Genomic DNA, 22,445 nt, shown 5'->3' with positions numbered 1-22,445 from the left:
GACAACTGAATAACAATATGTAAACTACCTCGTGTTTGGGCTTATAATATTTAACGTCCTGTCTGTTTTACCAGTTGGATGCAACAAGGGCGGATAACACGAGTTAAAAAATATATATTTTACGGTGTTTCTGATTTCATTAAAATAGTTATAATATCTTATTCTTTTTGCTAAATCATGGCACTAACAAATAATAAACTAAATGTAAGTCAAGTAATAAGTATTAAGATAATATAAGACATTAAAACTTTCATTGTAAGTTTTCTCGAAACTCTATTTTACAACATACGCCCTTGTTGCACCCAACGCTTCAATTATAAAATAGAAAATACATATCAAGGTATAAACTTACACATATAAACTATTCGAGAGTCAAGTTAGTAAAATTACACGCTGTTCATGCTATTACAACGCTTGTATATCATACTTTTCATTTATAATTCAATTTTACGAATATGCATTAATTTGTTTACCGCCATCTCTAAAATTATAGATTAAGAAAATCGTGCAGAAACAGATGTGCCATAAAACTGGCAGTAGGTAAAATATCAATGAAAACAGACTTCACTTTGTCATGGTATGTTCTTACTTTCAAGAAAAAATAATATGACCTCGTATGTATTTTGCTACTGTAAAAACACTACAAGATATATCAGCGCGTTTAAATTCGCGAAAATTTGTGATAGCCTCCTTAAGAAAAAAAAACATCGTAATTAATATTAAAAAATCCTAAAAATAAGTTTCTGGTTTTAATATATCACATGATTTTGCGTTCACTTAGGTATAAATAAACTTTTTGATATATTACATGATTTTGAATTCACTTAGATCTAAACTTTTTGAGTAATGAAGAATGTAGGCAAAATACGAGCGAATATATTATGTCACTTCTGCAATTAACATCAATGAGGATGACTACATGTCACAATACGTCAACAAGATGTCAACAGACGACATAAGCGGGTAAATTATTTGTATCATCGATTTGTATGGATGTTCTTGTCTATCGCATCTATCGCTAGAATATATGTCAATGTCTGTCACAAATGATAAAACGTAGAAAATACCAAAAAAGTTCTATGAACATGTTTCAATAATAAATAAATTCATAAATAAACGCTGTAATACAACAATTCAGAACAATAAAATTTAGAGTTCTTTCTTATTTGTACTTAAGTCAACAGCCGCTAGCCGACACAAAAGTAACTCCATAAACTGTAATCCTCATCTTACAAAAGGCGGTTTATTCAAATACTGGCCAGCATAATAATTTACGTGGCATGATTGCTTGAATGTTGTCAATCATCAATTAGTTGACGCAACATGTTACCCATGTATAGAAAAAAAGAATTTAATTAACATCACAAAAGTCGTATCAAAATTATACAAAACTGTTTTAAAATTAATATTTGAAGTCTAAACAATACGTGAAAGTATCCTTTGATCATGTGATAGATATCTACTTTGTGACTTTCGAACATGAACGAAAAGGCTGCGCTTTGACTGGTATAAGAAGTTAAATTATTCTTCATTATAATATGCACCTAAATGGTCGCGCATAGTATTTATTATTAAAATATAAGTAGGTCCCTTTTTCATCTTGTAGACATATTTGATTTTTCTCTAGATATATATATATATTTCAGGATAGGTACTTATTAAGACGAAGATCGCATCGCATAGTCGTATTGAAGTCATTATTTCATATTATTTGCAAGTGTTTACTTTATACGTAAGGGAAAGACTAAACGCATCTAACTGTAAAAAAAATAGGTATACGTAGCTATTTCTTTATTTATTTAGTGTTGGCATTATTCATTATAGACAAAACGTACCATAGGTAGGTATTTTCTAATTATTTAATATCTAAAGATCGCAGATAACTTATAACAAGGACCTAAATAAAAGATGAGAAAACAACTAGCAAAATAGTATGTTTTGTATCTACAACTACACACACGCGAACAATACACGATACATGTACGTTTATTAAAAAATAAATCCTGTAAACTTTTTTGAATCTACAATAGTTGTTTACCATGCTCCTATATCATTGTTTTGATTTCGTTTCCATGGCAACCACAAGGAAAACTCGGTGTTTTTCAATCGATTTCCTGGGAATAGTGGGAATTCATAAGTTTTATTTTTATTCATTTAATTAATTAAATAAGAGTATTAGATAAAGTGTTGTCGATGAAAAGAAAAGGAAAATCGATGTGTCTGTATGTGAGTGACCACATATTTCTTATAATGTATGTACTTTGCCGATTTAACGCTTAATAAATTATTATTCCTCTTGGTAAGTAGATTTTAAGTATATGTTGACTAGTAGGCGGCTATTCCGTCGAAAATTTGGTATAGGTATAGGTTCTCTAATCTAGGTTCTATGAAATATGTGATTCATTGATTATATTGTGTTCACCTCATGAACAAGGATAAAATAAAAGAAAATTTCACACGTGTCCCACTTTATTGAGGCCTAGGCAGACAAACAAAATAAAACTGTAATATCGAAATAAACTTTCAACCAAGCTTACCTGTTGACGTGATCATAACGGCATTATTCTGAATGGCTGATAAATAATTGAATTACGTAGATAAGTCCAATCAGGTAATCCACGTATGTACCTATCTCCAGTGGCACCACAATCCTTAATACCCACTACATGTCAAGGCTAAATAAATATCAGCTATGCAATAAGCTCTGATAAGTTACACAAGTATTAATTAAATCATTTTTTTATTGCCCATCTGGTTCAGAAAGTCAGATATCCCAATTTGTCAGAAGGCTTACCATCTTGTCATTCATGTAACTCTGTATTACACTTTGTAATAAGTTAATAGCTTTCACAGAAAAGTTTTATTTAAAAGGGATTTGTAAGCTGACTTCTTACAATACTTTTCTCGGAATAAATTAATGGGCCTTTATAAAGTTAATTATACACCGTCAGTAACAAAGGTCAACCAATCATATCAACCGTGCTTTATGCTACGAAATGGTATGAGTTGGGAACAGAGGGGAAGCGTAGCAATCGTAGCAGTAGATCGTAGCACGCGTAGCGCGCCGCTTGCCTCTACGTAGCCAGTAGCAGTACCTTATATGGGACAAACATTCGTGTACATAATTGCGTCTCGATTAATCACCAGGTTAGTGATTATAATTTTATTTATTCATTTTATGTCAAACTGCATGTTTAAACTAAATTAATATAAAAATATTTTTTTGGCAGCCTATAAGTATTTGTCTCTTGGTTTTGTTCGCGATAAACTTGATACCTACATTACATACATGAACTAGTTTTCATATTTATTTTGAGTTTCATTAATTTAAATTATAAATAGACATAATTGTTCACTGTAAGGGTTTACTTATGTTATGTATCTATGTAAAAATGTTGAATTCAACGAAGAAAATGGAAAATGAAGCAGGGACAGTTATTACAGTTTTAAAATTAGAAAACTTAAGCAAAAAGTTTATCGAATTCACTTCTACTTATAAAAAAATATTGAATCAAAAAACTGTAGCATTTTAACGATGTTTTGTGGAATGACCAAAGTATTACGAGTTGCGTGTCAAAGCGATACTTCCACCTGCACATTATTCGCATTTCGCGGTTCTTTTATGAATTCGCATTAATTTAACTTTCATTTCTCCATACATAATGACAATGGCGTGTTATCTACAAAGAAAAGGTAACAAAAAGTTTCAAATAGAAAGAAGTATCAATTCGCTGTTGTTTACGTATTTTCATTTATATAGCGATAGAAATAGTTTATTATACTCTCTCAAACTTTAAAATAGGTACAAACTCCTAGCAATAGTAGGTACTATCAGGTCTCGTAAAGTCGAAATAGCGTGCCGTATTTACATCTTGAGATCCTTAATTCAGATAATATGCATATTGCACATGCATTTGCTTGGGCTCCAGATATTTACGATAGCCTATGAAATAGTCCCGGGCCGGTATTTTAGAACGATAGTCTAGCATGCCATGCATATTTTCATACGTATGGACCGACCGAGTAGCGAGCTTTTTTATGTTTCTAAAATGGTAGTCGATATAGTATCTCACGACGTATGTAGGTACAGTATTTTTAAACTGATAAAATCCATAAGTTTATAGGTATAGCTAACTTTGATTGTTTATTTTTTTGCAATTGCCTGGATCGTAAGTTTCGGGAAATGTGCTTCAGAATACATGAACTTTTTATTGGGTGGGTAGATGAAATACATAGGTATCTAGAAGTACTGAAATACATTTCGTTCATACTTTCCTTTATGTAGGTAGTATGTAGTAAATAGAGTGACATGTATTAGCTAATCCGATGGACAGACAGAATAAGGTTCGTGTGTAGGACATCGGCCGTCACATCACGTTAACCTGATGGACTAAATTGACAACACAACATATTATTTATTCACATCGCCCTACTTCCCTCAAGCCTTAATGTATTCTATTCCATAGGTTATTTAATAAAGTATTGATGACAGATAACTTTTATTGTAAAATGGTAATCGTGTTTTCGTTTAATTGTAGCCAGTCGTGCAAATGATGGATTTAAATTATGAAATTATATTGAATCAGATAACGCTTTGTAGGCTACGGTAAAGTAAGTATTGTCAATGCAGGGAGGAGAGGTTATTCCCATGAACGTTTATTGGTGATGTGCCACACCAATAGAAAAGAGACACGTAGGAACGTATCGAATGCACTTATAGGCTTTTGCCAGTCATGTTTGTGATTATGAAGATCGCTTGGAAGATTCTTCAGTTTTCAATAAAATATCTTAAGTTATGTTTAATTTAAATGTTTCTCGTTTAAAAGGGTAGAGAATGAGCGAGCGGGGTGCTCGGCGCGGCGCAGGCGCACCCTTCTACGCTCCGCTGCGGCGTAAGACCTCCGCCGAGATCATCAGTGAAGCACGCGCTGCTATATACGGCGGTAAGGAAACTATAAACTAAAATAATGGTGCAGAAAATGCTTTTATGAACCCACGGTATTCCAATGTTTATTTACTTGTAGGAAAGTACTGCTTACTTAGAACATATCTAAATAATGATATGCATTTATTATATTATCTAACATATAATTTTCTAGCAATACTCATGGTTTTAAATACAACTTTCTGTGTTTATTTAAATTAAGTTCAGCTTGACAAGCAAAACACTTTTCACAGTTTTAAAATTGCTTGAATTCACTAACATAAAAATGCTATCAAAAGCTTCTAGGTACTGTAAATAATGCAGGCGTATTTAATTCAATTTAGATTTAAGAAAGCGACAGCTGCTGGTTACCATTCAGCAGAATCGTTTAATCGATTCAGTAGCGTGGAATTCATCAGATCGTTATCGTTTTCGCACATCGATTGTGATAGGGACGTTAATTTAGCGCGACAACAGCTACCCTCACCTTGTTCGAGCCACAAGGTGATTTAATGTTGAAGAGTCACGATACGTTTATAGCTTTCGGAAAATACAATTTCGCGTCGCCATGTTTGACGTCATAAAATGGATAACTTTTGTGGTTTTCAATAAGGTTTTCACGTATCGCCGATGGTGCTATAAAATGGCGCTATAAGTATATGTTCTGTTGCACGGGTATCATGAGTATTCTGGTGAAACTACTGTTGGTGTTAGGTACTCATAATTTTAAACCGATCGTGTTAAAAAATGTTGTTTACTATTTCTATATCCTAGAAACATGTATTCAAACGATTAAATGCATTAGCCACGTCATTTCATGAATTTGTATCAGTCTATCAAATTCCCAAACTAATTCCAGAAAATAACCATTCTATAGGTACCTACATGAGCATGTCTTCAACGGTAGCAAAAGTTTACAAAGCGCTTGAAGTATATTTTCTTGGCTAATTTTCCAAGTTTTTGTTTTCCCTTCACAACCGATACAGCTACTTACAAGTTTACAATTGAGTTAGAGGAATATTAATACCCTAGAAACATGTATCTAGGTATTGAAACAATGTATTTCATTAGCCACGTCATACGTATCATGTAGTTAAATAAATATCACTCTAGTCTCATGAAATCGAATATCTAAGTCCGGAAAATAACCCATTTTATACATTAGCCAATCTTCAACGGTAGCAAAAGTTTACAAAGCGCTTGTAGCATATTTTCTTAGCTAAGTTTTTGTTTTCCCTTCACAAACCGATACAGCTACTTACAAGTTTACGGTTGAAGTCGGGGCATTCTTTTGTTGTTTCTTGGAGGTGGTTGATCGGCGAGGTCACGCGGTCATTGCGTCTTGCCTCTGTTAGGGACTGTTGCCACGGTGAACCTAGCACGCCATTCTTACATTAATACTTCACATAGCGCCGTGATTTTAAATCAAATGCTTTGCTGTAATAGAAGGTCATTGTCGCAGTATGTTGTTTAAACTGAAGGAGTTTCTTGAATGTTTTCTTGATTGTGGAATGAAAGGTTGTATTTATTAATTTCTTGTTATTACTCAGGGTCTCTCTTGAGTATCGAGAACTGTATGACTAGATTAACTAGATAGCTCTTTCTAAAGTCAAAGTCAAAGTATCTTTATTGTGGGTTTATGTAAGTTACAGATCTTAACAATACATACATGTTTATTCGAGCAACAATAAGTTCTGCCGACTCCTGCCTAATAGGCATACAATAGTTGGCAGTTGGAATGAATATTACAATTTAAAAAATCTTGGATCGTGTTGTATGCTTTATCAATTAAAAATGTTCATAATTTATTTTTAAATACTGGAAGTTCCTTAGTATCTAGAATGTTAATAGGTATTTTAGTGTATATTTATGATGCCATGCCAAAATAGCTTTTGTTAAATCTAAATCTCTTTTTAAAATCTCTTTTGTAAATTCTAACTAGTTCTCAGTAAGACGCAAAGTTTTTCCAAGTTGTTTGTGGCTTGATAAAAGTTGTTTGCTATTTACAACTGTATTGGATCCTTAATTTATTGTTTTGAAATGACATGAAACCAACGAACGGTTTCATCATGTTAATGTCCTGACTACGAACGTCAACAATTTAATGCGCTTAAAAGCATTCACGCGATCTGTTCGATATCCCACATTTAGTCGAGTCGATTCACGATTGATTCAAAACCGTATTTCGACAGCACGAAAATCTTTCCTTGTTGAACATTTCCATTGATTAAAAGAGATTTCAATATTAATTAGGAAAATTTTAAACTATAAAGTAGTTATGGACGCTTAAAAACTTGTACGGCATTCTACCAGTCAGCCAAACCTGAGAAGTTGTTAGAACTTTATACCTATGTATTTATCTAAAGTTCATAAAATTTACTCCTATGTATTTTCTGTGATCAGAGATGAGCAGCACGTCGGGAGGCGGCGGCGTGGGCGGCAGCCTGCGTCCGCTGCGCACGCGACGACCGTACACGCCGCGCGAGCCGCAACGATCGCTGTTCACGGAGCGAGCCAACAAGAAGGAACCGAGACCACCCAGCGGCTTTGAGTATGTTGAATATACGTTAGTTAATTAGTAAATATAGACAGAACAACAATCTCGAGTAGGTAGTGGAAAGCCAGGAAGAATACCTACATGTGTATAATTCCGTACGCTATTTGAGTAAACAATCATTTTTACTTTGTTTAATCGTAAGACAACCACAGTGCCCAGGGCACCGAGAAAAAAATAGTTTCTAAAAATTGCTGTTGTCAGCTCCCGGATATCTATAGCTCCCTAATAACGAATTACCCTTTTGAAACACAAATTAATACGAAGCAAATCTTCTGGTATTTTGTTCTGCTGCAGTCTAAAGTACCTGAGCCTGTCGGAGAGCGGTGAGGAGTCGCTAGCGACGATGGACGCGCGCATCGCTCACCTTGACGAGGAAGCGCTCAACGAGATGCTAGCGGACACACACAACAACAAGAAAAAACCAGCGGTAAGTAGGGTTTCTGTATTATTGCTCGGTTTCGAAAACCAGGATAAGTTTCTATTAAGTAGATTTTTTTTATGTCTAAGGCGTATGTTGGACTTAGCTTTAAGCAAAACGAATACTGTTCTAGCACCGCGCAAATATCTATTAGATAGTTGAGACTTAATACGTCTTTATCATGATAGCCGTAAAATGTTCACTACTAAAGAAAGGCTCCTTCCTACGCTGGAGGGATTTGCCCATATAACTCACCGCGCTAAGCTTGAAAGTTGACGCAAATGATTTTACTATAATAAAACGAGTAATTTCCTTCAATAAGTAGCCATACAAATCAGCAAGCTGAAGTGGCAGTGGGCTAGCCATATTAGCCGAAGAACCGATAACCGTTGAGGTAAACGAGTTCTAGAGTGGAAACCACGCCTCGGCAAACGTAGTGTAGGACGTCCTAAGGCACGGTGGAATGATGACTGGATGCGAGAAGCCGAAAATCGATCTCAGTGGCGTGCACTTGGAGAGGCCTATGTCCAGCAGTGGATTGCGATAGGCTGATGATGATGACAACAGATAACCTTTCATCTCTTCTGTGTCAAAGGTCCGTAAAGAGTCTCGTCCAGCGGCAGCCGGGGACGTGTGGGGCGGGTTCACGAAGCTTCCGCACCTGAGCGGACGCAGCAAGCCGCTGCATCGACGCAACACCACCGGACAAGTGCATGTTGACGGTTTGTAATTATAGCTATGATTAAAGTTATTTTTTTAAGGATTACCCGATATTAATACAAGTCTTTTTTTTTGTTAATAATCAAATCTGTGGGAGCAGCGCGAAGTTTAGTGTTACTGACTAAAATCCATCATGTTCCTTCTGGTGCCCTTTCGAAAAATTTCACAGTCCTTTGTAAATATAGCTATGTACAAACTTATTGTTTAAGAATTACCCGATACTAGAAATGTCTAAACTTGCCTGAAGAGATACTCCTTTCGATAAATGAAAATTACAGAGTTAAGAAGTTTTTAACAAGTTTGTCTGTGAAACTGTAGTTTCAAGTACAAGGGTGAAGGAGCTCTCAAAGTATTTATGTTGACTTTCTTGCTAGGAATAAACGGGTCCTGAATTTTCAGATATGAAACCGGAGATGACGTTATCTCGAGCGATCTCCATTAGACCACTGGGAGACTCCGACGGCAGCGTTAATAGTGTGGTAATCAGCGATGCTTTAAACACCAAATGTAAGAGTTCTATCTAATGAAAATACCTATATTTTTAATAAGAAAAATTGAATATTTGTCTAAAAAACTTAATTAGGACATGTTGTCATTTTTTCCTTATCTGTCAATCTATTCTATTATTCTGTCTATTTTTAACCGTCTTAAAAAAGGAGGTTCTTAGTCTTGTATGTGTGCTTGTGCGCTGTTGTCTCACGTTTGGCGATTCTGATGCGGTTTTCTGCATAGTGTTTGTCATACTTACGAGAAGGTGTCAATTATATTATTGAAGTAATTCCGTTTCTTTTTTGAAAAAAATAAAGTTTTGTATTGAAAAGTGTAAAATCCTGTATATATTTATCTAGCTGATGGCTCAAAACGCAAGCAGTTCGCGTCGAGCAAGGCGACCTCATGCGACGCGACCTCGCCCAGCCTCGGCAAGTCAGACTTCGACGTGAAACACCTCGCCGTCACGCTGCCCAACTACACCTCCGCTGATAACTATGAAAAGTAAGCATGCATGCAACACTACAAACTTACCGTCGTACTATAAAAACTTTTAAACGTCTGTTGAATACTTGTCTAACGTTGAAATAAGGTCCGTTTTGCAGCCACACTTTTTTTAGACCAGGGGGCCCGATTCTCCTAAGTTAATAATGTCAAAATCGAATAGAAATTGAATCGCAATATGATCGCAATAGCAGTTTTAACCATATCGGGCATTCTGCTACTAATATAAGACCAATCGCATTCTAACGACATTCGATTGGTTTGCGATTGGTCTGCTATTTTGGTGAACTTGGTCTATACGGTAGTTTGCTCTACAATCATATTGCAATTGTAAATCATTTGCAGACAAAATGATTCATTATTGAATGACAGAAAAGGAATAAAAAAGTTTATTTCAAAGAAAAAAATAGCGGAATGCCATATACGCTTCATTCGTAATCGAGTCGGGATTGGATCGTAGTCGAATGTGAATCGTATGTTGCTTAAGTAAAATTAGGAGAATCGGGCCCCTGGGTTTCCCTATTTAACTGTAACGACAACCAAACATCGAGCTTAGAATTATAAGGAGACGCCGTGTTGTTATTGACGTATCTATAGTTATATAAATATGGGCGAAATATGAAACAAACTATGCAACATAGTTCTCTCTCACTCTTTCTAAGCAGATAATTATATTTGAAAACAGGGACAACAATATTTTTGTGGTTGCGTGAAATGGTGACATTTATTTTTGATATCCTCCTGTTTGTAGGTGCGTGCCATATCTGGTACATATGTCATGGTAGTTGTGCTGTCAAATAGGTGCTCTTCGTGACTTATTTTTGCTATTTTATAGAAAATCACTCGTGTTTACTTTTAAGACTTTACTATTTCAATAGTGAATTTATCAACGAGTATGCCTACGTGTTGTATCGTGAAGTGTGGTGCAAGTAAGCACAAAAATCAAGCTGGATTGTCTTTACACAGGTTAGTAACCAGTTTTTGCTAGATTCTACATAAACTAATTCACATTGGATAAAAAATATGTTACGGAAACATGAATTGATGGTGAAAGTACTAATATTTAAGTTTATTTCTGTATAAAAAGCTATATTTAGAAATAAATGTTGTTTACAATAACATACATATTGGCATAGTGCTGTACAGTTGTCATAACTGTATCGATATAATATCCACTTTTATAATTCAGCTTTTACTAATTTTAACAACAGAAGTTACTGTTCCTAAGACACTGAGCCCTCAGAGTTGTGTATTATGTTGAATAGAACATCTCTATTTTGTTATTTACTTAAGTACTATCTTTTCATCGCGGTATTACTCGCGTTCCGATGGATCTAATTCCGTACCCGAACAGTAATAGCCTATGCCCACCGGGTAAAGTGTAGCTTTCAAATCGGTCAACTTGTTTCGGAGCCTATTCAATCCAAACAAATAATCAAAGTATAGATAAGTTCAAGTTTTGATGTTCTTTAATTAAAAAAACATTTTTTGCAGGTTTCCTATACGAAATGATTTAAGGACAAAATGGTTAGAAGCTATTGGTGAGGAAAATATTAATCCCAGACATAAATATTGGTTTGTCTGTTCGCTTCACTTTGAAGATAGTTGTTTTAATAGAACACTGGATATCTTAAGATTACGTGACAACTCTGTTCCCACATTATTTTTGGTAAGTCTTAAGATAGTTTTTTTTTTTTTTTTTGTTAGACAAATCCTATGTAATTACATTATTAGTACAGTATATCTCTCCATTCAATCGTTATTAAAGGAATATTCTTTTTTTCAGACACCCAAAGAAGGCCCCCAGGAGTCGTTGAATAGCTTGAAAACGATTGTAAATTATTGTATTTTTTTTAAGACAGTATCTACTTATGGCGTTTCTTGCGGATTCTTCTTCATAAGACCGAATCTTTGGCACCCTGCAACTAGTCTGACGTGAAAGAACTTTCATAGGGCTATTTGAAATAATAAATAATTACTTTGCCTGTGTTTTTTTTTTTTTCAAAGGTGAAGAAATGACTCCTCCCATTTGGTTGATGTTGTTGAGGTTATTAGTATCAGTGAAGTTAATGTGATAGTTAGTTCTATGACGAAGAAATTATTTATACTCGGTTATTTTTATGCACCCAGTAAGACTCGTACGTACTTCTAACTAGAATACAATATCGATATTTGTTGAATCCGGTAGTGGTACAACCCTAGTAATGGCAGCCATTTTAGTTACTACTGCAGACTGTAGGTGTGCAGGTTTTTTTCGTGACATTTCCTGTCCCTATAGTTATATGTCAATGCAACCAAACCACAACCATTTGACGTATGTCAAATCACCGATTTGAGGGCAATGGGCAAACATTTGACGGGTGGTTATCGTTATAGTTAAATGGGGCATCACACCCTATAACTTATTTATTACACTATGGAAAACTTCCAACTATATAAAACTATGAAGAAAAAACTAGAACTGTTTTTAACGCAATAATAAATCTAAACATAATAAAGACGTTAGCTTCATCCACAGTATGACGGTACTGGAGCTGACAGAAGCATTGTCGCAGCGGTCACGCGACGTGGAGCGAACACTACAACTGCTAGAAGCAGTCATACAAGCCGTGAGCGTAGCAACGCCCGGCACGAGTCTACGAGAACTGCTGCTACGCTCGCTGTATACGCATGCTGACAGCGACGACGAACGACTGCTCGTAGCCGTAGCACGGGCTATGCTCACGGTATGCCTACGGCGTAGCAAGTTACGCAATCTCATGGAGACCTCGGAGCAATCTGATGCTACTATTATTTTTGATGTTGTTTCTAGATGAGAGTGACTGGAACGCATTTAGCGGCCGCTTGCAAGCTCGTGTTCAAGATAGCTAAGAATGACAAAAACGATCACTTCTTTAGGAATACCAATCTGTTGGGTGAGTGTATTACAAAACATAGCCTAGATTACTCGGAAATACTTCGTGCATCCGGATAAAAAAATCTCCATAAGCTACAACTTAGCCAACTCGACACTCCCACGGCCAACGCGAGGACACGGGTTACAAGTGCGCGCGAGACGGTGATAGCTGACCGCTGCCTACTTTTTGCATCCCGCGTGGACTAAGCAAGTGTCCTTAATGAGCTTGCCAGGCTGTATATAAAGCTGAATGATGTTAACTTTAGATAAGCGTTTAAACTAACATTTTGTTTAGGTTTAAGAACTGTTAAGTATGGATTTAGCATGTTAACTTTATCACGCAATAAGACGTAGCTTTATGATGTAGAGTTGTTGGTGGAGGGTTGCGGTCGCGCGGAGCCGCTAGCGGACAGCGCGTGCTGCGTGTACGGCGCGGCGGCGCTGCGCGTGCTGGCGCTGGAGCCGCGCCTGTGTGCGCGCGCGCACCGCGCCGGCGCCGCGCACCTCGCCGCGCTGCACCTCAAGATACTCAACAACGCGGTGAGTAATGCTCTGCTGGCGGACAGCGCGTGCTGCGTGTACGGCGCGGCGGCGCTGCGCGTGCTGGCGCTGGAGCCGCGCCTGTGTGCGCGCGCGCACCGCGCCGGCGCCGCGCACCTCGCCGCGCTGCACCTCAAGATACTCAACAACGCGGTGAGTAATGCTCTGCTGGCGGACAGCGCGTGCTGCGACCACGGAGTATATAAAAGAAATCCATATAAAAGAAATCAATAAAGATCTATATAAAAGAATCCATATAAAAGAAATCAATAAAGAAATCCATAGGGGCAACATATAACCAAAGCAGGAGCAATAGTGATGTTTCATCTTTGGAGTCCATTGTAGAAATGAACTAGCCACCCTAAGTCGTGCGACTGTATTTGTAATGAGAAGGCATCCGCTGCTGTCGCGCGGCTGCCGCGCTGCTGTTGCACTACTTGCGACGTAATGTGAAGGCACACTAAGGGAGAATATAGGGGCAATACATGAGGGGAGGAGTACATAAGGGAGCTTATGACGTATATTCTACGAGACTTGTTTCACAGAACTACCATCAGTAAGCAAAACGAATCGCTCCTCAAGGATTTATTTTGTCACACAGAAGGCGGAGTCCCCGCGCTCCCTGGGCGAGCAGGGCACGCACGCGCTGTACCAGGTGACGGGCGCACTGCGCAGTCTCGCTGGCGCAGTCGACCAGTTCGCGAGCGAGTTCCTCGACAGCGGCGCGTTGACTGAACTCATTAGTGCTCTGTCCTTGCATACGGATAGAGATGTGCTCACTAATGTTGCGAGATGTCTCAGGTAAATAAGGCTTTGTTAAGTAACTGGGGTTTGTAAATTAGGCCTTCTTTTTTTAAACCAAACTAAAATTAATAAGACAGACTTCAATAATAAGTACATATTTATACCTAAAACCATCTCCTAAGTCTGATAAACACTGCCCGGCCCTTATTTATTATATATTGTGTTTACTCAAACTACTTTAGGCACAACTTTTCTTTGCTCGTATTATGTTTACTCAAACAGGTTATCTCCCAATAATGTTCACTCAACGTTATAAGCAACTATTTACTTTTGTTTTGTCCACCGACAAAACTATTTGTTTTTGTCTGTTTTCCATACGTATAAAAAATACTAGCTATATCTGAACTTCACCGTCCCCCACAGCGTAGTATCAGGCTCGGCAGAATGCTGCGCATGGCTATGCGGCGCGGCGAACAACGCGCACGCGCTGGTGCGCGCGCTAGCCGCGTGTGCGCCGCGCGCTCCTCTCGCCGTGCGCCTGGCGTACACGCTCGGCAACATGGCCGCCGCTGATGAACGCGCTAGGAACCATGTATGATACTGAACGAACATACAGATATACATTTTCAACCATATTTAATTATTATTATCTTCCAGCTCTTGTCCAAAAGTTCCAGGATTCAGTCATAAGATTAAAAATCAGTAAACTAACTATTGTATATTCAGGGGCGGACCCGACCCTCAAAAAGGTTGTGGGCACATCCATCCGATTTGGCTGAAAATGAGGGTCATATCCCACTATGGTAAATCCACCACTGTGGATATGCAATCTCATCGGACATATTATTTTCAGAGACTCAAAAACGTGAATTATGTTTCTATTCTATTTGTCTGTATATTTTATTGTAAAAGAGTATTTTTGGAGTAGTTTAAGATGATTGGAGTTCAATTTCAAAATCTTTAGTCAAATTCCAACCGATCTCTCATGCCATTCTTCATTACTTTTATTTTTTAATTAAAAAACATGTTTTTATTGAATTGTAGATCTACAACGAAGACGGTGCTATTGACGTGTTCCTCACAATACTGGAGTCTTACGCCCAGCGGAACCCGTACGACCCGCCCGACGTGGAAGCCGACCCCGACCTGCACTTAATAGGTAACACACATAACCATGTGACAAATCATACAAGAACCTAAATACATATGTATACTTGAGAAAGTCGTGGTGGCCTAGTGGGTAAAGAACCAATCCCTCAAGTATGAGGGCGCGGGTTCGATTCCAGGTCAGGCAAGTACCAATGCAACTTTTCTAAGTTTGTATGTACTTTCTAAGTATATCTTAGACACCGTAATGACTGTGTTTCGGATGGCACGTTGAACTGTAGGTCCCGGCTGTCAATGAACATCCTTGACAGTCGTTACGGGTAGTCAGAAGCCAGTAAGTCTGACACCAGTCTAATCAAGGGGTATTGGGTTGCCCGGGTAACTGGGTTGAGGAGGTCAGATAGGCAGTCGCTTCTTGTAAAGCACTGGTACTCAGCTGAATCCGGTTAGACTGGAGGCCGACCCCAACATAGTTGGGAAAAAGGCTCGGAGGATGATGATGACTTGAGAAAGTTCTTGTACAACTGGCTACTAATCCTTGGTTTCAGGCACAGATTTAGGAGGATCGGATGGTTCAAACGAAGATGTTCTTATAAAGGTAACGTAAGGCCAATTACTAATTTTTTTATTAACTTCCATCAGTGGAATAAATGTGTTGATTTGAAATATTTTTTATAGAAAAGCTGTCAAACTTCAAAGGTATTCTTCGGATAGAAGTTATCTGGCGATATAAAAATCGGACCTAAATTAAATTATTCTTATGAGTAATAAGCAACATACTGAACATACTATGATATATGTACATGATCTTATTCTTATACATTAAAAAATAAATATCTTATGTAACTGTGTAGACTGTACGCGTGGTCGCCAACCTATGTCTAGCGGAGCGAGTGGGCCGCGCTCTGGCGGACTTGTACGCCGAACGCACTGTCAACGCCTTGCTGGCGTGTCTGCAAGTCGCTGAGAAGACCATACAGAATGCGGTTAGTTTACACATTCTTCTTGATATACCTGACTGCGAGATATCGTAATAGTCACAACACTTTGGGACCGTGGCTCAATATGAACTGACTTACTGTGCCGGACTTGTACAGTGTGCTTTACTAGCGCTGGGTGTTGCGATCTACTTAACACCGACGTGGTGTTACACACTAGATTAGTAGCGCCATCTATTGCATCTAAGCTTAACCACGGCAGCGCCGTCACACTTAAATACTTAAAAATAGATTTTTTGCTTTTTTTTTCTGTGTACTTATCTCAATGTTTGTCGTGTCCAGGATAGAACATTAGTGGAGCACTCGACTACAGTGGAGCGGGGTGAGGAGCTAGCTACGGCGGCGCTGGCCACGCTCAACAACTTGACGTTCTACCGCGAGCCGCCCGACCCGCCCGACCCACTGCACGTGCCCATCGACAATATATGCAAAGGTACGTACATACTGTAAATAAGTCAGTAAACACTACGCAAACGCTGCGAAGTTTGCTACGCCACTTCTACGGCGAGACGACGTAGACGCTACGAGCAAGGTCTACGACGAGACTAAGCAAACGCTACGAACTAGCTACGTCGCTTCTACGCAAACGCTACGAACTTGCTACGCCTGCTCTACGGCGAGACTGCGTAAATGCTACGATCTTGCTACGCCAGATCTACAGTGGGCTCGGAATTTGTTATGCTATACATCGATATATTTTTTGCCGTAGCAACGTGTCGCTGGCTGCGAGGCACGGGGCCCGCGTCTTGCGAGGCGGTGCGAGCGCTCGGCAACGTGTCCCGCGCCACGCGCACCGCGCAACTCATCGTGCTTGAAGGCGCGCTTGATAGGCTCGAACCTTTCTTACAACATGGTGAGTCTACTGTGACCAGCCCCGGATCTTCAATTTTTTTTTGGCGGGGCATAAACTGAAAAATGCCGCCGCGCCTACCTACTTATGTTTATTTTCACCAACGAAAGTCATTTTTTGGTAGGTAAAGGACTTAAAAAATGTGTCCAAATCCAAATCATTGTAGGCTCAAACAGTTGGCCAGGTTTAAGTTATGAAAGTCGAGACAGATTAATGTACACAAAAAGTTAATAAGTTTTAAAAAGCGCTGTAAAGCAACAAGCAGTCGGAAGCGCAAACTTTTTTGTTTTTGAGGACTACATAATTTTTTTTTTTTGCTACATTTGACTTATAAAAGGTAAGGCAGCGTGGATTTAACTTATGAAGGCAACAAGGTAAAGTCTGTGTAATGTTGCGCGAGCGAAGCGAGCGCGAAAATTTTGAGTCTACGACGCAAAAGTACCTGATTAAGCAGGTAGGTATATAGTCAAGCAACAAGTAGCCGCGAGCGTAGCGAGCGCGAACTTTTTTAAGCTATTTGTTTGAAGACTCACAAATTAAACAGGAAATTATGTACAAATAAAAATAAACCGTAATTAGAGCGAGTGCCATTTGTGTTCGTTAATTCGGTGCGTCAATAAAAATAATATACCATCAGAAAAACAGTACATAAATTGTCATTTAGCCGCGAGCGTAGCGAGCGAGAATTTTTTCACTTAGTTGGAGGATGTTAAAAGTGAAAAATAATCAAAATCATCAATTAAACAAAGCGCGAAAGGCGAAAAGGCGACTTTTTTAGAAACTTGTCAGTATCATGATACAATAAAACTTCCTTATCAAACGGGTGTAATTTCATCGAAATTTCCTGGTGGTGGGGCGTCCCGCGGCGCCCCTGAGACCGAGGCGGCCGGGTTATTCGCACACCCTGCACCATAGGCTAAGACGGCCCTGTAGGTAACTATTATGGTAATCTGTGATGTAGGATTTAAAATCAGGCAACCGCCTGATTTTGCCGCCCCCTGAATTTGCCGCCCGGGGCAAGGGCCCCGGCTTGCCCCCCCCTAGATCCGGGGCTGACTGTGACATACATACACGAGGGTATTTTTACTCTTATGTTCATTTTGTGTTATAAGTATATAATACATAATTATTTATCATAACTAAGACGGGCTTATAATGGCGGATTTACTGTCTAATAAGAGGAGCAATTTCCATGGGTGGTCCCGCGTCTTGGAACTAAGAGGCTCTCAGCAGATTTCCGTATTTTTAAACTGTTCAAATTCGATGGAATATGAAAAACTTATTCTTAGGACCCAGTCAACAGTGACGGATTTAGTAACGCCTAAGGGCCTTTTCACATACCTACATTCATATCTGCATTTGTTTGTCACACGGTCATGGCACGGCTGCCGTAGTAATGAATGTAAAAGTCATCAGCACGTTCGCCGTGTCATGTAAAAGCTCTCTATAAATATTTAACTCATACTATTTCACACGAAACAAAAGCCGTGAAGTAGCCGTATGCGTATATTTTATCCTACCCAAAACAAAAATGTTGCCTAGTTCGATAATATGGGAATGCTTCGCCTATAAAAGAAGTGAGATCTGAATAAGTACCAAGTTCCATACACATACCTCAGTTAAAAATAGTTACTTTTTAATGATGTTACTTGGCAAGTTTTCACACACCTTGTTATAAACCTACTAAACGCAATGAATCAAGTATATAATTTTCTATTAAAACTTTTTCTATTTAACCTTTATTCATTATCAGAGGAGAGCAGCGTGCGTTGCGCAGCTGCAGGGGTCCTAGTTAACGTGTGTGGTGCTGGCGCGGACGGGGCCGCCGCCGCAGCACTAGCGGCGCGGGCACTAGCCGCGGCCGCGAGACGCCGCGACCCCGCGCCGGCGCCGCTTCTCGCGCGAGCGCTGTGGAACGCGCACGCGCACGAACACGCGCCGCTCTCGCCGATACACGCGCATCTCGTGACTGAAGCACTCGCTATGTTTATTGGTAAGTCACATAAGTTTCCAGTTAACACGCGCAAGGGACCACGCAGGGAGGTAGCCTGCTTTGGTACATGTGCGAGTCCCTGGACCCGCACGTTTTTAAAATTCATAGTACTGGCGGCGCGGGTACTAGGGGCCACTGCCCGGCACCGCTACTCGCGCGAGCTCTATGGAACGCGCACGAACACGCGCAGTACTAGAGAAGAAGGCTTAAAAGATGAAATAAATCATAATTTATTAATGATAATAAAGTAAAAAACATTTATAAATTAAAATAATTTAATTATTATAAAATGTAGTTGTTATTAAAAGTAGACATTATGATTTTGGCATAAATAAAATTGTTCGGGCATTCACCGAACAATAATAGACATGTCAGCAAAATGCTCAAACTGCGCTGTATGCATTTAACATTTTATAAATATCTAGGTAAAGTAAAAATACAAGTAGTACGTTTTCGGATAGCATTTCGGGCGCGACTCAATCTCATTCACCTCATTAATTTTAGTTGTTATCCCATTTGCATCTTTTACTGAAATATAGTTATCTTATAATCTTCAATCTTACTTTATCTTAATCTTACCCCAACCCCGAACATTGGTCCTTCGAGCTATCGTGGCGGGACCATTACGCGAGTGCCAATAAACTGTATCGTGTGAGTGTCTCGCTTGGGGCCGGCGGAGTAGCATGAAGGGTCGCAGTCAGTTGAATAGTTGTTGTTCTCCATGTCGAATGTTACCTGCTTATGGGGGCAATATTTTATAATAGTGTAGCGACAATATGTGCACTTTAGTATTTTAAAGGATTATGTTACGTTGAGTCAAGAATAACGAATGTCCTTTCTCGGAAAAAAATAAACTTAAATAATTAGAGGTACCTAATTAATTTAGAAGTTTTTTGTTTTTATTTTACTCACATGATGTTTTGTTATGGTTTGCGTTGGATCACTTGCGTCATTTTACAAACATTTTACTTTACCTAGATATTTATAAAATGTTAAATGCATACAGCGCAGTTTGAGCATTTTGCTGACATGTCTATTATTGTTCGGTGAATGCCCGAACAAAAATCTTGTCTTAATTTAAGCCTATAAATAAAATTATAATGATGGTTCAATAGAGTCACCTTGTTATTGTTTATAAAGCAAATTCTATAATCCACTTTCTTTTCTACTTACTGCGTGTTATTTATAGCACTTTATCAATACACTTATCGACGTGTTGATAACCAACTAGTTTATCTCTGAATAGCAATACTCTATTTCGCCCATTCTCTCAACTGACTCCGTGGCGCAACGGTAGCGCGTCTGACTCCAGATCAGAAGGTTGCGTGTTCAAATCACGTCGGGGTCAAACTGGCTTTTTTGATTTATTTGAATTTCGTAAATTTATTTTTTAATTTTATTTATTTTTATCTTCTACAGATGACGAATCGGTGTTTGTCGCTTGTGAAGCAGCCAAAATGGATCGAGACGCAAGTGATCCAACGCAAACCATAACAAAGCATCATGTGAGTAAAATAAAAACAAAAAACTTCTAAATTAATTAGGTACCTCTAATTATTTAAGTTTATTTTTTTCCGAGAAAGGACATTCGTTATTCTTGACTCAACGTAACATAATCCTTTAAAATACTAAAGTGCACATATTGTCGCTACACTATTATAAAATATTGCCCCCATAAGCAGGTAACATTCGACATGGAGAACAACAACTATTCAACTGACTGCGACCCTTCATGCTACTCCGCCGGCCCCAAGCGAGTCACTCGCACAGACAGCGTCGACCACGCTGACGTCATACACCATGACGTCACTTGCCACGATGACGTCAGTCGTCACGATGACGTGCCGGGCGAGGACGGTGACGCCACAGGTGAGGACCTAGGCTTCGAGGACGGTGACGCGGATGAGTGCCCGTGTGACCCCTGCCGCCGCCTCGCGACGTGGGACGAGCTCGTCGGTGTTGCCATACCGCTCATGGAAAGATTACGACCTCCACGGACTGACGCCTCTGTGGGCACAGAGTGAAAATAGAAAATTGTTTATGCGCATCTTAGGGATATAGATAGAAAAGTATATTTGATTATGAATTTTGTTGTGTATGTATGTGTAGTTCAGAATCAGTTTTAAAAATGAAATCAAAGATGTGAAAGTACCGCGAAGATTATAAATACCCGTTATGATGGGTTTTGTTCTAGAGTTAATGGTACATTTTTTAAGTAGTACCTAATGTAATTCAGTATAGGTACCTATCAATATGTCTGAAGGTGAATGAGGTAATAGTTTTAGCAAATATCATCATCCTCCGAGCCTTTTCCCAATCATGTTGGGGTCGGCTTCCAGTCTAACCGGATTCAGCTGAGTACCAGTGCTTTACAAGAAGCGACTGCCTATCTGACCTCCTCAACCCAGTTACCCGGGCAACCCGATACCCCTTGGTTAGACTGGTGTCAGACTTACTGGCTTCCGACTACCCGTAACGACTGCCAAGGATGTTCAATGACAGCCGGGACCTACAGTTTAACGTCCATAGTTTTAGCAAATATACGGTATTGTAATTTTCCGAGAGGACATTAAAGTTAACGATGACATGCCGGTTGTGAATGTTTGACACTATGATAATGTAATGGAAATTAGCTAATTAGCTTTACCTACTGAAATTATCAATAAAATACTAATAGTCAATTATTGGTTAAATAATATTCATGACTAATGTCACGTAGACCTTACTTTAAATTGTTAAGACGGTTGGAATGTGGGTAAATCCCATTACAGGTTTGGAAAGTTCCAACAATATAAACCGCAATAGTATTGAAAACAGACAACGTTTCCATTATTATTGTATGAATAATTTTCATCAAACACTGCCAATAGTGACCATGACTGTACTCAAAACTTGCTATCAAATAAACAGACAAAAGCGAATCGATGTTATGTATAATCATTTCGAGCTATTTTTATTTATCGCTGCTGTTCGATTATAGGTTTCCGATTTTTTGTAGGAGAAAATTATAACATGTCAGAATGTCCTACAAAAAGTCTGCCGTGGGCCTTATCACTGGGAACGGACGGAGACCACATAATATATCTTTGAATTATGTAATTTACTAGGTTAGTAAAATAATGTAAACTTAATGTACTTACTTAATTATTATATAATATCCTATCAATTTCTATGTCGGAATCATGTTTCTTGTTAAATATTTTCAGGAAGATAAATAAAAAATCATGGCGACTGTTTATTTTGAAAAGTTTGTGATTAATGCAATTGTTTGTTGTAAATATACCTTCATTTTAATCGCTGTGTTTATTATACAATGCATTGTAATTATGTTGAATATTAGATATAATAAATGAATTGATGAACTATTCTTTTTTTTTTTTTGTTTTTATTTGATACCATTAATCTTCCTTTTCCAAATTTTTTGGAGCTATGCTTTTTGCCAGAGCTGGGCTGCTCAGGAGTACGATTAACCGAGCATTAAAATAATAATGATGTAGAAACAGAAACAGTAGAATTGAGAACACCCTCCCTTTTCAATCTGTAAATTATGAGCTGAGTCAGGCTATAAAGGCATAGAAAAATATAAAGCCTCACCAAAGTACTGGGTCCTTAAGCAATCTAACATGTGTAAAATAACATGAATTATATTCCATAAGCATGTTTGTCGCAATGCTAAGAACACACTACAGCGGATACGAGATGCGA

General features: G+C 38.5%; 1 protein-coding gene, 1 long non-coding RNA gene and 1 other non-coding gene across 3 annotated transcripts; all 3 read left to right on the top strand.

The window, feature by feature from the left end:
* The first annotated feature begins 2,810 nt into the window (after positions 1-2,810).
* Positions 2,811-21,150, top strand: LOC124639826 (armadillo repeat-containing protein 2). The gene is made up of 20 exons (XM_047177315.1): positions 2,811-3,147; positions 4,827-4,943; positions 7,328-7,475; positions 7,776-7,908; positions 8,495-8,621; positions 9,019-9,126; positions 9,468-9,612; positions 12,131-12,338; positions 12,425-12,527; positions 12,876-13,201; positions 13,650-13,849; positions 14,216-14,384; positions 14,837-14,951; positions 15,448-15,497; positions 15,754-15,885; positions 16,180-16,330; positions 16,607-16,750; positions 18,501-18,740; positions 20,160-20,245; positions 20,423-21,150. Exons 2-20 carry the CDS (start codon positions 4,835-4,837, stop codon positions 20,762-20,764), a joined length of 3,036 nt encoding a protein of 1,011 aa, XP_047033271.1. The 5' UTR covers positions 2,811-3,147; positions 4,827-4,834; the 3' UTR covers positions 20,765-21,150.
* LOC124639840 lies at positions 11,221-11,537 on the top strand. Its single transcript, XR_006985501.1, has 2 exons — positions 11,221-11,281; positions 11,399-11,537. It is a non-coding gene; the product is annotated as an uncharacterized LOC124639840 (long non-coding RNA).
* Trnaw-cca lies at positions 20,017-20,088 on the top strand. Its single transcript has one exon. It is a non-coding gene; the product is annotated as a tRNA-Trp (tRNA).
* Positions 21,151-22,445: the final 1,295 nt, after the last annotated feature.

This window comes from Helicoverpa zea, chromosome 19, assembly GCF_022581195.2.
Source record: "Helicoverpa zea isolate HzStark_Cry1AcR chromosome 19, ilHelZeax1.1, whole genome shotgun sequence".
NCBI classification, from domain to species: domain Eukaryota; kingdom Metazoa; phylum Arthropoda; class Insecta; order Lepidoptera; family Noctuidae; genus Helicoverpa; species Helicoverpa zea.
Note: the sequence above shows the minus strand (reverse complement) of the source record. Positions and strands in the feature narration are given on the sequence as shown.